This window comes from Manduca sexta, chromosome 26, assembly GCF_014839805.1.
Source record: "Manduca sexta isolate Smith_Timp_Sample1 chromosome 26, JHU_Msex_v1.0, whole genome shotgun sequence".
In the NCBI taxonomy this organism is placed as follows: Eukaryota; Metazoa; Arthropoda; class Insecta; order Lepidoptera; family Sphingidae; genus Manduca; species Manduca sexta.
The window spans coordinates 16,825,276-16,842,447 of NC_051140.1; the positions used below are offsets into that span (position 1 = coordinate 16,825,276).

Sequence of the window (17,172 nt, forward strand, 5' to 3'; positions counted from 1 at the left end):
ACCGGTCCAGCCCCCAATCAGTCGATTGTAACCGCTTCGGAAGTCGCAGACCCTCACCCCGATAGATAGCGTGTCTTACGCTACCGGTTCCTCGACATCGCGTGTTCATTAACATAATTGCGCGTGAACATATTGTTTTTATCGCAAAACATGAGTAAGGTTTCATTGACGTTCCGTTTGTTGAGAATATTATAAGTTTGATGCTGTTTATGTTTGCAAACGTTTGATAGCTTTTGAGGATGTGGATGATGACAGATAATTGGAATGAAAGTTTGAGCCGAAAGCCACTGAAAAAAGTATAAAGCTTATATGACCTGCATATAGTTTTGAATCTGGGTGTTAAGGTCGAAAGTTCATTGAAATCCTTGGTACACGGGAATTATTTTCATTATGTTGGTTTAGACTGTGGATTAGACGTGTGACTTTTGTATGGAGGAACTAATCACAAAATACAGAAGGGCCAATTCCTAAATTTAATAATCACTTCGAGGGTTTTACTTTAGTTTTATGAACGTACAAAGGGGATCCACCATATCATAATAAGTAAGCTATTGCAAAACTAATTACACCCGTACAACATCGTAATAATTCACAATCAAAATAAATGCTTCCCATCTATAACTTTATTTTTACCTTCACTAAATTATGATTCATTACAAAACCGTTATTAATATATCGATTGCACATTTGTCAGATTCGTGGGTGTCGTTCTCTTTGTATGCTAATTATTAATTTGATATTACCCACGCGTTGCCATGCTTGGAAGCAAACGAAACTGAAGAATGTTATATAAAAGAGGCTTGTTTGTTATGTGTGATGTGGCGTTAATGTCTTTTGAATAACCTGGTTCGGAGTACAGAGCAGGGTGTAACAATGAAGTGCTATAACCGTAGCTTTCACAATATAAAGAAATAATCCAATGCTTGTTATGCTATGTAATGGATTTTATATTTCTTAGGTTAGATCAATTACGAAGGTTTTGAATAGTAATCTTCCTTCGTGCATGGCCGTAGCTTTTGGCTTTCTGGAGATATTGAAATGATTCAACGTTTCTTTTTCTGTGTTCTAAAGTATTACTCTTCCTAAAGTTAAGTTAGATTACATTACGACAGTTTTAATTGCCGATCTTCCGTCATGTATTACTGGCCAGATAACCAGCAAGAAGTACCAGTTTCATTAATGCGTTTAGGGTTGGGTTTACGGTATGTAAGTTACATTACACAATATACATTGTCAAAAAACTTGGATCACCTCCATGCCAATCGACACTCTTTTTTTAAAGTTCCTGAACCAAAAATGTTTAGTTGTTACAACAACCCATAAGTCCATAATTCTTTAAGCTCTGTGGAATCACATACCATCTGTCTTTAAAATTCACTGTCCATAAAATGCATAATACATTAAAGATACATAAGCATGCCTACAGCAGACTACAAAAGGAAACGCTGATTTACATATTTTTACATCCAGCCGGACAATGTCTGCCCGGGAAAAGACAACGAATACAAGCATTAAAATCCAGTTCAATCTCGCTCATACCAGTTTTACCCAAGTTTTAACATACATTTCGAGTTTGCAAAGTATATTCATGTGCTCGATCCATACATAGCGCCTAATCATTTAAGAAGTTATGCGCAAGCTCGCCCACTTTATGTAGTGTGTCCTCCAAACCACCATATTTAAGATTAGTACGTTTGTTCAACAAATTAGAGACATTTTGAGAATTATTATCCGTTTATTTTCTTAGATTGTTACTAACTGACCGACAATAATGACACTGTGTCAATGTAGATCTAAATAAAACATAAATTTAACGCATATAAAATACCTACTAAAGATATTAATTAAAGAAGCGATATGCTACCAGGAAGTTCAACGGACGGCCAAGACGAAGGTCGCGTATCCAATCAAAATCGCCAGGGCACGTACCTCTGACTTTTCGAATATGTTGTGTTCATTAATAATTAATAATTATCGCTCTAGCGGCAAAGGAAGATATCGTCAAAGGACCTGTTCCTATAGTTCTTAACAGATGAGAATAATAATTTCAAAAATATAACATAAACTCTGCCTAGTTAGAACATCGACGTAGATGAAAGATATAACTAATACACACAAACACTCCCGCCTTTTATACCCGAAGGCGAAAGCAGGGGCGTATCTGGTGCACTTTCCTTTTGCCGTGCGTATTACGTCTCATGATGTGATAGATGGCAAGCCTATCGCCATATCCGGCATAAATTCCAGACTCTGGGCGAATACTTAATATATAATAATATATTATCTTATTAATGCAAAATGCTTTATAAGTACTATCAGTATCATTAAATTAAGATATTCATTATCTATCTTTTCTTTTTTTTCTTATTAAGTAATAAAATAGTATATTACACACATAATAAACCTACATAGTTTCACTCAAGAGAAGAAAATAACAGCAGTAAAATTAACACCGTTTAAGTCACATTAAACATAGAAAGCTCGCATATTACGTAGATGGTTTTCTTCTGTGTCAATAGTCGATTTTACTTTCATACGTTACTTTTACTTTATTTATGCTAATATTAAAAATCCGAAAGTTGTTACATTTTAAATACGAAATTAAGTAATAGTGCGAAACACTATGCTATCACGGAGAGTAAGATATTTAAATTGCATACGTACGGTTTTCCTACGTGAACTAATTTATTATACTCATTATTTTTTATCTTGAACTTAAGTGTTAAACACAGTAGTAAAATTGTTCAATTTTCTCTCTTTATTTCATCCCATGATTAGAAACGAAAAAGTTTAATATAGTAAAGCCTCAACTTTATGAAATTCAAGTTTAAAATTATTGTATTGATCCGTGATTGACCTGAGTATTTGTAATAATTGCTGTCGATGAGAGGAACGAAAGGCAAATTATTCATTAGGTTTTGCCTTTGTTATGTAGTATACTTAAACATGTGATAATGTATATTTATTTAACACTATAAAAAATTATAGAAAGAAATATTTTACACAGATTGGAGCTATACTGGTCTTGTTTTTCTAGGATATATTCCACAAATCTCTTCAAGCATACAGTATCTATAAGCAATTAGAAGTAATAACATAAGGTAGTGCGTGAGTCGGAACGCACGCATTTTCCATTACGTTCAAAGTTGCACGCAGATTTCTGTATTTGCAGTAAATGCTAACTAGGGCTACCAGCGCACAAAGCTTAGATCCTATTTAAATTTTCATTTTACATAGTATAGCAATTGATAGTATTTTAAATAGACTCCATTGAATTAATCTGCGATATTTTTGCCACAACAAAAGTATGTAAAGTACAAGAATATTAAAGCATGATTTATCAAACTTGTATAAGACAATTATCATGAATCATGAAAATTAATTATGCAAAACTAGATCGTGTGTTTTAATTTGTTTATTGAAATGTATGAAATATATGAGTCATAGTTTGGCTTCACCGTTAGAAGGTTTAACGTTATCAACTAATTTATGAAACGAAATGTAAGAAACATGTCTTTATTTAATAAAATAAATTTGGAATAATTGGCAATAGTACTCGAGTCTACCTTGTGTTTTATATCATGGAAAAAAAAAAGATTTTAACAATCTAAATATTAGAAACATTGAATACTATTATATTAAGAAATAAAAACTAACTGTAAAGTATAATATTTAGAACCTTCATATTTTTTTTTTTTTTTACTTAAGACATAACAAAATATAACCGGGAAATTAAAAATGGCACAGTACTTTCTTCATTATTACATAGTTTTTGCTTTCCTAAACAGCAATCTATTTTAGATTCCATCAGCCCTAAGCAAGGCTATATCGAACAGAGCTCGGGGTCCAGAGTTATTTTTACCCAAGACGGTATGCGGCCCGGCGCCTGTGGTTCGCTGACCCTGCCATTACGATCATTGTACTCGCTTGAAGGCTTGCAATGTATGTTAGAATAAAGGGCTACGGATATCGTCATATAAATATAAATTGAAGTTTTATTTGCAACAATATGAAGCTTATATCAGAGTAGGAAGGCATAGATTGCATTATCAATTTTCACGATGTAGAAATTATCTACTTCATTAATCTCTTCACGCAATTAGTCAATATTATTGGCCTGTCCTTAGTTAGCCCTAAATTTGACCCTTACCGTTTCATTATTACTCTTAGATATGTATTGTTATTTTATTAATTACATATGTTTTATTATGTGTATTATTTAATAGGTTAGATTTATCTGTATATCATAAAAAAATGAGTCAACTTAACAACTTAATTAACCGACATATTACATCATCACATATCCTTTTATGCAACATTATGTATGTGCTTATTTGTAAGTTATTTTTATATTCGCATAATCCACATCTGGGCCCTTATTCTGTATGATATAGTGTAAACGCGTAACGCGGCCGTGTCATGTTATCTTCGAGAAATGTGCGTGGAATGGTATTCTGTAAGCCAAGTTTCTATAGTCCTAAACATGATGCGTTGTGTTACGTGCTTGTTACGCACTGTCAAAATAACGTGCGGGATAGAGAATAACGCCCCTGTAGTAATTAGAACTACGTTCTGTATTGTTGATTAGATCCGTTTACTAATCTTTTAATTATGCTGACATTAAGACTAATGCTAAGTCTGATGTTTTGCAATACATTTCGTGTCTTATCCTGGCAAGACACCGATCTATAAGAGAATGAATAAACTTGCTCCAAGACTCCTTAACAAGACATAAGTGATCCCTCTCTCTATACCTAAGTACAGTCAACTACAAAAGTAGCTGAACACATAACAGGAATATTATTAAGTATAAAATAAATGTTAATTGTTTAGTAACTGTTGTATCTAATGACATTGTAATTTATACTTTAAGTAACCACTTACTGAAGTAAACAACTGGAAACAGGAGACGGCGCCTGCGCACAAGATCAATGTCGCACCTTGGGAAAGGTCTGCGACAGACAGAAGGCTACTGTGATCATGTTTTTAATAGAGTGCATTATGTGCACTAAGGAACATAGAACAAACAGGATTTGTCCACGGTATCATCTTCAATTTCATATAATGCGATTAATTTTAATCTTTATTTTTCATTTAAAAAAATTTCATGCACGAATCATATTTATTTCAAATAAATGTCAAAAGACGTTTATCTTGTTGTATGGCAACCGAAAATACAATCTATGCGCTGGAAAACACGGAATCGTGTTTTATCGATGCCGCTGGTAAATTGTGTAACGTGACTCCACAAACGGCGTCGTCTGTTTATAAACATTAGCTACTTTGTAAAATTCTAAAGGCAAGTATAATTCCTCGTCTTTTTGTATACAGTGCCTGCTATGCATCATTAGATACTTCCCCTCGCCAACCTTTTAGGGATGTTTGCCGTCACTATAATTAAAGGACACGACTGAGAGACAATGTTGACACAATAAAAGATGTGTTTTTATGACGAAAAATGTGTTTTTATGACGCAGGAAAAGGTTATGTGAGGTTGTATTAAATACTTTATTTATTATTTTTATTTGACCCTTTGTACATATGGTATACAGGTGAACTTAATACCATGGGCATCTACCCAGACAACCTTAAGGAGGTGTAGTGGGAACGTAGACAGGTGCACAATAAAAAAGAATAAATAATAATAGGAAATAGAAAAAAAACTTCGCGTTTAAAATCAGATTTATATTTTCACTACCTACACTCAGTTCGTAAAAGGACAAGTTATACACGTTATATGATACTAAAAAAATCAAAATTATACCCCATCTGACTACATGATTTCTTAAATAATCTAAGTTGCAACTTTAAGTCACGATTATTTAATTGATTATGAATGAATGAACTATGCGCCTCCGCATACCACGTTTAAGAAAAATTCTCACGCGATCGGCACCAATTATGAATTATTAAAGGGAAATTGTGTCATGTTCGCTTATAAGACAATGACGAGACAGTACGCGATTTCCATTAGCGTCGAAGGTCCCCGTAACGCAACTGTGACTAACGTGCATTTGATGCGGCGAGGTGCCATCCTTGCTCATTGTTTGTGTTACGAGATTTTTCGCATTGTCAACCAGTAACAATGTTTGGGTATTATGATCAGCATACTGAAAGCATAACGAGAGAATTTTCCTTTTGTAACTAGAAATCTGAAGCCTACGTTTTAATTCAATAAATACAAATTATAAGCAGGTAATAGCTCCCTGGTCGTGGACCTAAATAACCAAATTTCTTAGGTTCTTCAAAGCCTTTGCATTTTGCTCTAGTTTCTTGAACATCCCATCATCTCTTTTGTAATAGATTTTAGATTATTTTTCAAAATATCTAAACCACGTTCCGTAGTCAGTTTTAAATGATTCAAAAGCTTCAACAAACTCTTATATTCACATTCGTGGGTTCATACATTGTTGGCCGTTAGTTTTGCGGGTGCAGTTGAAAGGCCACCACCTACTGGCGAATATGACGAACCCGTTTCGCGGAGTCTTATTCACCGATGACTAATGCAAAGTAAATCCTGTTGATGATTGTTCTTAGTAATATTTGCGACCATATTAAAAGCTTAGTTATGCAAATTTACTTTATGAAACAGCCTAATGACTTCAGTGTTAAAGGCATTTGTATTTTGTAGTTTATACTGAAATTAACAATTTATATTATATTTTTGAAGATTACACATACAGTATTATTTTATGTGGCAGGTTCGAAAGACTTCGAAATTCATAACGACGCTTGAAAGACAAACATATCCAAGCAACAATGAACTTTTATGTAAAGCGTTTTAAGTTTTGATTTGAATAACATAATTCATTGCAATTAAACTAAGTATTTAGTTTTAATAAAAAATTACATAAAACGATACAGAAACGCCTGGAATTATAAGTACATATATTAAATATGTACATATGTAACTCATTGGCGGTATATTTGTCTCTAAGATATGATTGTTTTCAATCGATACTCGGCATATTATATTGTTATCGAAACATATTGTGTAAGCTTTAAAGTATCTACTGTGTATAAACCTTTAAACTGCATTTCCTAACATGCATATTAAGCAAAAAATCATTGCGTTATGTTTTTCTAAGTTGTCTTCCTTGATTATCCTTAAAGTTGAAAGCTCGGCGATATAATACATTGAAAATATTTTTCATCGCTACAACGCAGCAGACATAACACGTGCGTGTCACAGATCATACTCATAAGAGCATTGCCAATGAAAAGATCTCGACAAAAAAAATGGAATATTTAATAATGGGTGTAAATTTTATTTTATTAAAAAAATACTTATATTGTTTTATTATAAAAATAAGTGTTGGTAGGTCTCATTTGTGACAGTCAGTCTGGGTAGGTACCATCGCAATGTCTTTGTCTGCCGCCAAGCAGCAATGTGTCATGTTCCTATTTGAAGAACATTGCAGCCAGTGTAACTACTGGACATAGTAAGACTTAACATCTCATGTCCCAGGATGGCGAGCGCAGTGGAATACCAAACAATACTTTGTAATTCAAGGTGTTTGATGGGGTTTCTATTGTTCATGAGTAGTCTTATCGCTTAACATGAGGCGAATGACAAGCTCGGCTCATAATAAAAAAAAAGAAAAATATGCCAGAATCGTGTAAAGTGGCAATCCATAGTTCCTGCCTACCCCTGGAGGATAGAGTCGTGATACTTTAAAAACAATTGAGGTTTAAAAGACTTGTCCGCTTTTAGTCCAAATTTACCCGATCAGCTATAAGTGAAAACCACCATCTTGCCTCCTAATAATGTTTAAACTAAGAAACCGGTGATGTTTTTGACTACTGTCTAAGCCACTCTTAACACTAAAACAAATTTATAAGTACGGCTGTTAATGTATTGTATTTAAACAAAGCTTAAGTGATCGTTTTAGAGCTAGTCATCAGCTCAGTGAGCGGTTTTAACAAATAAAGCTCAATGGTAAAACCCATATGCTGTGATTTGACATCACGTGTTATCTGTTTACTAAGTAATGAGACCTTGACAAATTATTATTTTTCCTCGAAGTGACGCACGTATGAGGAGAATATTTCTATTATTTGTTCAGCAATAAATTGTACAAATATTTGCTCAATTTGGAAATGTCTGTTCTGCGATGAGTGCAGCCTCAGGTACATCAATGACTTTTTTTTATAAATAACTCACTTTTGTCATGTGATAGGTTTTGAATCATCGAATATTAATTCCCTTTTTGTGAACTTACAAGAGCGTCGCCAGCCGATGGCCTAGGGGAAGGGGGCAATTAATGTGGAGAATAAGAATAGTATTAATTGTAGGTAAAGTCAACAGCGAAGAAGCGAGAAGCGGCGATAGTCTAGTTGGGTGTGGAACGGACTGCCAAGACGAATGTCCGCAGGTTCAAATCCCATGGGCACACACCTCTGACTTTTCTAAAAATCATGTGTGTATTCTTTGTGAATTTATCGTTCGCTTTAATGGTGAAGGAAAACATCGTGAGGAAACCTGCACATCTGAGAAGTTCTCTATAGGAATTTCTAAGGTGTGTGGTCTACCAATCCGCACTAGGCCAGCGTGGTGGACTAAGGCCTAATCCCTCTCAGTAGTAGAGAAGGCCCGTGCTCAGCAGTGGGCAAGTATATAATACAGGGCTGATATTATTATTATTATTATATTTAAAGTCAAGAGCACATGTTCCTCCCGCTTTAACAATAACATAGAGCAGAGCGTAATTGACCGTACGGAATATTAGGAATGGAATTGGTGAATTCATTCGAGTAACGATGTACGCGAATGATAGATCAAGCACGTCAAGTCAACTTAGAACTTTGGCTGCTTTACATTTGGCTACTTTTTTAGAATCAGCTGTCCCTCCTTGGCAACGCCCGTGTATTTATTTACTAATATGTATTCCTGGCGATATTACAGTTTTATTTGGTCATATTAACACCACATACGATTGTTAGACTCGTGCAAACATTTGTTTGCGAATGTTTTACCACTGAGGTACAAAGCCATTCAAAAATAAAATTTGAATGGAGTTATTAGTGGTTCTTCCTAAACAAAACACATTGAATGAAGCTATTTGGTTGAGCAGTGGAATCTAACAATGCGGACTTAGGCTTACCAAACACGTGTGTGTTTGGCGGATAAAAAGGGGTTAAAAAAGGCATGTACCTTGATCGATATCGATAAATATTTTATTTGCTATCAAATTTTATTATTATTGTCCAACTTATTATTAGACTAAAGATTGTATTGTTAAACAGAAATTCTTTTGATCAAGTGCTGTAAACTTTAATTTATATAATTTAATCGATAGCATGAATGGTCATGATCGACCATTGTCTCACAGGAAATTACATTTAATGGGTTTCGTATGGAAATTGAGATTTTATTAACTCAGACCAATTCTCTTGCTGTAGTAAACATCCAGATTAACATTCTCCTATGGAAGATTTATCATATAGACCCTAGAGCAAATAAACTTTGGTAACCACACTGTATCCCTTCCTCCCATGACCCTTTCTATATTGCTTCCATTAGATGGATTGTACAATAATTTGGGCAGGTAATCGTAGCGACTAATGCCGTAGGATCCATAGAACCCGATACCTACCGGCTTCCCTTATAGGTTCATTAACATTTGTCTTAGTTTATGTTTTTGTCAAATTGGCCGAGATATGTATAACTAAGGCAATACTTTTTGCCTCGGGTTGCCTTTTGAAAAATTTCACCCATTGCCACTGGTAGCGACCATCGAGAGTGACACCATCCATCCACCATCCCTGGCTGGTAGACTTAACTTCCATTGCATTTAACATTCAGTATATATTTTTAGAATTAATATTTCACCTAAACATCGATACTACAGTTTGTCACGCTAATTGTTTACCACTCTACTTGTTTAACTAATCAATGGGTACAGGTGTAAACACATAGAATGATATCTTTATGAATGAATAAACGTGGTCCATCACTTTGAAGGACTATCATTCTGAAAGTGTGATACCGTTGGATATTTTTTATTCCTTTGAATGGCGAGACGAGCTTGCCGTTAGCCTGATGGTAAGCGATACGACCGATAAACAGTAGAAACACCTAACACCATGTATTACAAAGTATTGTTTGATATTACACTGCGCTCGCCATTCTGAGACATGAGATGTTAAGTCTTCCTATATCCAGTAGACATACTGGCTACAGTGTCCTTCAAACCGGAACACAACAGTGACTACACACTGGTGCTTGGCGGCAGACATAGACATTGCGGTGGTACTTACCCAGGCGGCCTCTCACATATGAGAGACCTACCACCAGTGGAATGTCAATATCCAGGCATGAACCTTACATTAGAAGAAATCGGTGGTGTGACCAAGCGGCAAGCGTTCAGTCCACTAGGGTCACTATCCAGTAGCGCCTCGTGTGAAATTAATTAAATTTACACCATATGAAATATGTAATAAGGTTGATTGTTACCTTTGGCCCCGTATCCGACGATGAGCACTCCGTGGTCCAGATTTGAGGGGTTGCAGAGCATCCTCCATGGATGAGATATCCCACCCATGTAGAACTGCATAGCGTTCGCGTTTATACCTGCCGAATACAACGTTATATCATTTTTAACCGATTTGAAAAAGAGGTTTACTCGATTCATAAAATAATTAATGCTCACATGAATTTATTGTCTTAAAAATTTATGGATTTTTACTTTATACGATATTGTGTTTGTTTTTTCAATGTATAGGAGGAAATTTGAAAATAGGAGATACATGGAAACTGTCTTTGGAACGGTTAGGCTATTTATTGAAAAATTTTATTGGTCAAAGGCATTGACGTATATTCTATAGACACGAACGTCCATATAAACTATTTGTTCAAAATTCGAACTAAAATGGCGACCGAAACGTCACTATGATAACCTATTTGTTCACTTGAACAACAAATAATTTTACTTATTGACTAATATTTTTTATTCTTATCCAAGTTTACACTTAGACTCGAGTTTTTGTATCATGAGCGCCATTCCGTACACAACCACAAGCTGCCAATATTGACCATACTATTATAAAGTCAGTTTGAATAGATATCAGTTCAAATCAGTTGAACACAGTGAATGTTCGGAACGCCAAATCTAGTACGTAGTACATATTATATCGTTGGTCAAAGGTGAATTGTCACACTTGAAAAAAAATACTCTATCAAAATACTCTTACAAAAATAGTCTATCATGAACTCTATGGCTTCGAATTTCCAAACACTATCCTAGTAAGAAAATCTATAAATCTATATATATATGGCGTGGTCACGCGGCGCGGTGAACGGCTGGACCGAGTTATCAATTTTTTTATTGTGTTTGTTATTGTCAAGAGAAGGTTCCTATGAAAGAAAAATTCAAAAAATAGCGCGGAAAATTAGAAAATTTACGAAAACTTAATGAAAATATTAATTTTATATAACTGTCAATTGTTTGAAATAACTGTCAGCGATTGACAGAATGCGCGCTGCAAATTCATAGTTAAGACGGGACAACGTCTGTCGGGTCAGCTAGTACCATATAATTATAGCTTTTAACGGTAGGTACGGAAAATACAGTAAGAAATAAATACTTTTCAAGATCTATTAGTTGCATTATCGGTAGCAACAATATTTAACAAATAACTTTAAAAAGAACAGGAAAAGGACATATAGTTAACATTGACTGTAAACACATTATATTAACTTAGGTGGGTATCTTATCTATTTGTCTATCTAATTTTTTTACAGTTTTTGCTCTGGATTCCGTCTCCGTATAAGATTCAATATTCTAAGCCTGATAATACCGGGTCTATATACAATACTTGCACTGCTCAACACGGACCTCCTCTACAATTGAGAGGGCCATAGTCGACAACGGTGGTTCAATACGGATTGGCAGACTTGACATACCTTCGAAATTCTTATGGAAAATTTAAGATAGGTTACCTCGCTATGGTTTCTTTCACCGTTAAATCGAACGAGAATTGAGAATACACAATAACTGCGACAAATGTGCTTTGAGTTTTGAAGGTCCACACCTTCGTCTTGGCAAGCGGTACCAGTCCGAACTAGGTTATCGTGTACTTATAACACTTAATACTACAGATTGTTCCAGCCAAAAAGGCAGAATCTAATCTATGATCCCAGAAAACACGAAACAATAAAGAATATCTTCAACTTCAAGATAATTGTAAGACAAGCAGGAACTAAGGAAAGTTGGAGGCAATCCTTATAGAAGAAAGAATGGCGTCAATAGAAATTATTTTCGTGAAGTTGGCCTTTTGAATAGGAAATATTTACTTACTCCAATTGTAGACGTAAATAATTTGCATTTTATTACCATATTTCATTAATTAGTTACACATAACAGCTGTTTTATCGCGGAAATAATGTAACAGAGGCATGTACTTTACTTACAAGTGCACGTTTATTGGAACAGATGTTTTATTTTTTATTTTTGAACCGACTACAAAAAAGGAGGAGGTTATCAATTCGACGTGAATGTTTTTCACTTTTTTTTTCTTTGTTACAATAACAATATTACATTATTGTAGAACAGTGGAAACTGGCATTTGATCACAAACATTTAATTATATTTATCAAATTGTAGAACAGTGGGAACGTAGTTACGAAACGTAGTAAGAAAGCTGTAACGAGAACTCTTTGAAGGATTACATTATCCATAGTCACTAACCACAGAACAGCTGAACATAAGCGTACACGGTCATTTTGACATTGCGTTAATAAATGAAATAATCCACCTGTGCTAACATTGTGCCAAATATCATCCATGAATACCGAATGTTTTCACTAAAACCCCGGTTTGCTTTCCTCGTGTAAAATAAAAATCACTTTTTATTGAATATTTATTTTAGTCAAAAACAACACGGTTTTACTCACGTATTTGACTAATTTAATATGTCTCGCGTAAGTTTTAATAATAATATTTATTTTGTTCGATACTTACACTTTTTATTTTACATCCACGGTTCCAGTAACTTATTGTAAAGTGGTATTTCTAAGAAGTTTAGTGTCTGGTTTTATTTAGTAACGGAATGTCAAAATGATCCTGTATATTCCACTAATGATATCCAGACCTGCTAGGCCAGCGTGGTGGACTAAGGCCTAATCCCTCTCAGTGGTAGAGGAGGCCCGTGCTCATCAGTGGGCAAGTATATAATACAGGGCTGATATTATTATAAAGAACCTTACCGATAGAGATGGGTCCGTGCTTCACCAACCACTTGGCCATGTCAGTCTCGTTAGAGGTGATGTTGACAGCGCCGCTGATCTGTACCCTCGCCAACGTCTTATTGAATGAGCACTTGTCGTCCGAACCCTCGTAGGGATAATCATCTTCGGACTCCAACCCGCCGAGCTGTTCTATTGCCCTGCAAGTTACATTATGCAAAATAAATAATGTTGCCATGTTTTTTTACTGACCCCGCAGTCAACACCGAGGGAAGCTTGTGAATGGGATACTGGGATCCCCTTAGCGACTGCAGACCCTGGAGGAAAGTTGGGAGGGAATATATGGGGAATATGTGAAGGAAGGACAAGGAACACTCTAAGAATGAGGAGAGGGTAGAAGACCAGGAAATGTTCGTGAGCCCTTATATGCTACAATGTGAATTGGCAACCATAAAATGGAAACCAAGCTCAGAAGAATTGATGGGGAGGGGGCTAATGTTTCAGTATTGTTCTACCAATTCTTTTGTTTTTTACATACGGACAGGAAAAATAGACTTCATTGCATCTGATGTTAAGTGGAGTGGGTCCAGGTAATGTTGACTGAGCAGATGATTACCCCTTGCTAGTTGACAAAATTATGCTGGCCTGAGTTTTGAAACCGGCACGCGATACGCTTACGTGGACTATTACGAAGGGTTTTACACATCGTATACGTTGGAAAATGTCCCCGCGAATACAAATAACTTCCACCAGCTATTATACTGTTGTTTAATAGTCCATGAATCAACTTGATCACGCCAAGATATAATAAATCAAATATTTAGATATCCCCGTAAACTACCACCAAACTGTTCTGTAATCTGGCAGTCGGGACGCCATAAAACTGACAAAATTGATAAAACCAAAACTTTATCAGAACCATTTCACAATTCGATTAATTGGTTGTAAAATTGGGGCAAATATTTGTATGACTGCAAATGTTTGCTTTGAGACCGATAACTCGTATGTACAATTTAAATTTCCAACACACAAGACTGTCGAGGTTGAGATTGTAGTTTCTAGTATAAGGGGTTCCCAAAATCCTATATGTAATGTGACTGTTCCGTAAGACCAATAGGGTACCGGACTCTTTTTGTTCTTTACTATTATCAAATATTTACATAATATAAATTATAACACAGAAGGAATTATTAAAATCCGGTAAAAATCAACAAGTTATAAGTCTTTGAATTTCGAAGGAAGGGGTAATTAACAAGAAACAGAAAAGAGACGAAATATCCACATGTAACGTCATCGGGAATTACGACGCGTGCGAAAAGAGATGAAGCGATATCCCCACATCGCGCCCACTTCTGCACATTACAATATTTTAAATATGAATTACTCGCTCATTTTTAACCAATTGTTATGCAGTTTTCGCAGGAGTGCTTTTCGTATTATTAACCATTACATATAGAATAATGTACAAAATCAAGCATAGGCCGGTCCCCTATTATTACAACACAATAATATCTATATTTGTATTCAATTTACGATATTCCCAACATGGAAAAAAAACATATTTATGCGATTGACTTCATGTAGTGTAAGTAAACAGTACAAATAAAATCAGTATTAATGATACGAGAATTTCATTCATGTTTTTTTTTTTGCTTTGACGTAACTATAGCTTTGAATGAAGCTTGACCGTCCTAATATGGTCACTGTTTTACAAAAAAAATCTAATGAAGTGACAGATTGCTGTTTTATTTATGAAAATTTGAGCTACCCTCTGCCTACCCTAATCTCTCTTTTCCATGAATTAGGCAACGCATACTTCTTGTGGATTGATTTGTTATTTATGGGTAATAAAGATAAAGTCAAGTGAAACGTCCATTTTAAGTGAAAGGGAAAAAAATTCGAGTCGCAATTATTTGTCCCGGGTTTGCATTCGACAATCTTTCCAGTACATACCAACATTAATATGTTAAACGAGCAGTAAAGTAATAATTTATTTTAGTAATAAGTCGTAAGTCTCTTATATTCAAGTATGTCAGAGTAGGTATTATCGCGTTACCTATTTTGCCTCCGAGTATGAGTGTAATCTGTTATTCTGGTTAAACGATATTGAACCTTGTGTAAATACATATAACCTCTAATAGGTCAAGGCGATGAGCATATTAGCACATGTAGTACTTTGTTATTTTAAGTTCTTTTATTACTTTACAGCCGTTTTAAATAAACGATCTCAATCTCAATATCCAATCCGATTCCAAGAATGAACCAATCAATTAACTCGTCAGTACGCATGTCAAAAAAAGCTTTGTTCTGATTGGTTCATTTTTGAAATATATCTAAAATAGCGATTGTGATCGTTTATTTAAAATGGCGGTTAGTAGGCAAACGTACAAGCCCTCTATGTTATTGTAAATGGGTTTCCATGCTTATGGACTTTACCAATCCCGGAGGCGCAGTCAAAGCGCTCCGTACAATTACATAATATTACTTTTAAAGCAAGCTTGGTACATAGCAGTTGGAAAGTGTGTAATTTACCGAAAAGGAACCCGACACTACATATAGGTACTAATAATCATAAATATGGTCTGCGAACCATTTTAATGAATTACAAACGGGAAGCCGGCTAGAATCCGGTTGTATGGTCCTATCGCCACTAGTATATAGGAAACTTCTATAATAGGGGACCGGCCTGTGCTTGATTTTGTACATTATTCTATATGTAATGGTTAATAATACGAAAAAGCAGCACTCCTGCGAAAACTGCATAAAAATGTTCAAAAATGAGCGAGTAATTCATATTTAAAATATTGTGTAATGTGCAGAAGTGGGCGCGATGTGGGGATATCGCTTCATCTCTTTCTTTCGCACGCGTCATACTTCCCGATGACGTCACATGTGGGTATTTCGTCTCTTTTCTGTGTCCTGTAAATTACCCCTTCCACCGAAATTCAAAGACTTATAACTTGTTGATTTTTTACTGGATTTTAATAATTTCTTCTGTGTTATAATTTATATTATGTAAATATTTGATAATAGTAAAGAACGAAAATTAGTCCGGTACCCTATTAAAATGACTATAACTAATGTACACATGAGTATTTTGCTCAATCAGAGATTAAGTGTTTTATAAGTCGCGTAAAGCGTTAATACAACTTAACGGCTACTTGATTGCATTTCGCTTTTAATATTCAATATTTGTATACTTTTTGACCGTTGTCAGTTATTTAATTATAACATAAATAGTATAATTTTATTTTTCCGTTTTTTTATTTAATACTTAATGAATATATCGACTGGACGCACCTGAGCAGCAATTTTAATTCCACTATTTATCACCTCTCCATCGTATTATTGAATTTTATACGCCTAATACTTAATTACAATTCGCTTAACCAACGAGCCCGTATAAGAATCCATTAAACATCTTTTTATTGTTAATAACCTAAAAAAATGGTCCGCAAAATTGCACGTTTTAAAAACAAACACACTTGTTCCTGTGTTTTAAAACCATACGCCTCATTGACAATGACAAAGTTTGCCAAAGATTACGGGCCTTCCCGTATGCGACACATGTCGTAAACAACCAAAGGAAACAGCCGAGAATAACTAGTTCTTAATGTGTTTGGAATTATTTTCCAAAACATTTCATATTTAGATCGGTTGCTACTTCCAGCAGTTTTGAAAAAATGATCCGAAATCGCTTTATTCAATCCACCGCGAAAATGGACTAATCAAATATTTTTACATGCTTTCAAACGACTTATTTTGATTAGTTTCATGAGTTTTGAAGTATGAAGATCGAGATTGAGATTTTTTTATATATACGGCAGATACCGGAATGCGACACACTTAGGGCCACTATGGCGGGTATTAACACCTTGTGTACGGCGGTCGCTATCCGAGCGAATATAAAATATATCCTACCACCTGCAAATCATTTATTGAGATCAGGCTATAGGGCTGATTATTAAATAACATTTGCATTGCAT

General features: G+C 35.0%; 2 protein-coding genes across 2 annotated transcripts in view; both read right to left on the reverse strand.

The window, feature by feature from the left end:
- Positions 1-17,172, reverse strand: part of LOC115452770 (ATP-binding cassette sub-family G member 8) — a 77,733-nt gene that overhangs the window by 14,105 nt on the left and 46,456 nt on the right. The gene's annotated exons all lie outside the window — the stretch shown is intronic.
- Positions 10,404-13,424, reverse strand: LOC119190720 (putative cysteine proteinase CG12163). Its single transcript, XM_037443171.1, has 2 exons — positions 13,208-13,424; positions 10,404-10,573 (listed from the first exon to the last, which is right to left on the reverse strand). Exons 1-2 carry the CDS (start codon positions 13,422-13,424, stop codon positions 10,419-10,421), a joined length of 372 nt encoding a protein of 123 aa, XP_037299068.1. The 3' UTR covers positions 10,404-10,418.

What these genes read in the sequence shown, in the direction of transcription:
- LOC119190720 (XM_037443171.1), bottom strand. Translation starts at nt 13,424, where the DNA reads ATGGCAACATTATTTATTTTGCATAATGTAACTTGCAGGGCAATAGAA. An exon ending in GCACGGACCCATCTCTATCG is followed by an intron (nt 10,574 to 13,207) that starts GTAAGGTTCTTT and finishes TGTATTCGGCAG; the next exon opens with GTATAAACGCGAACGCTATG.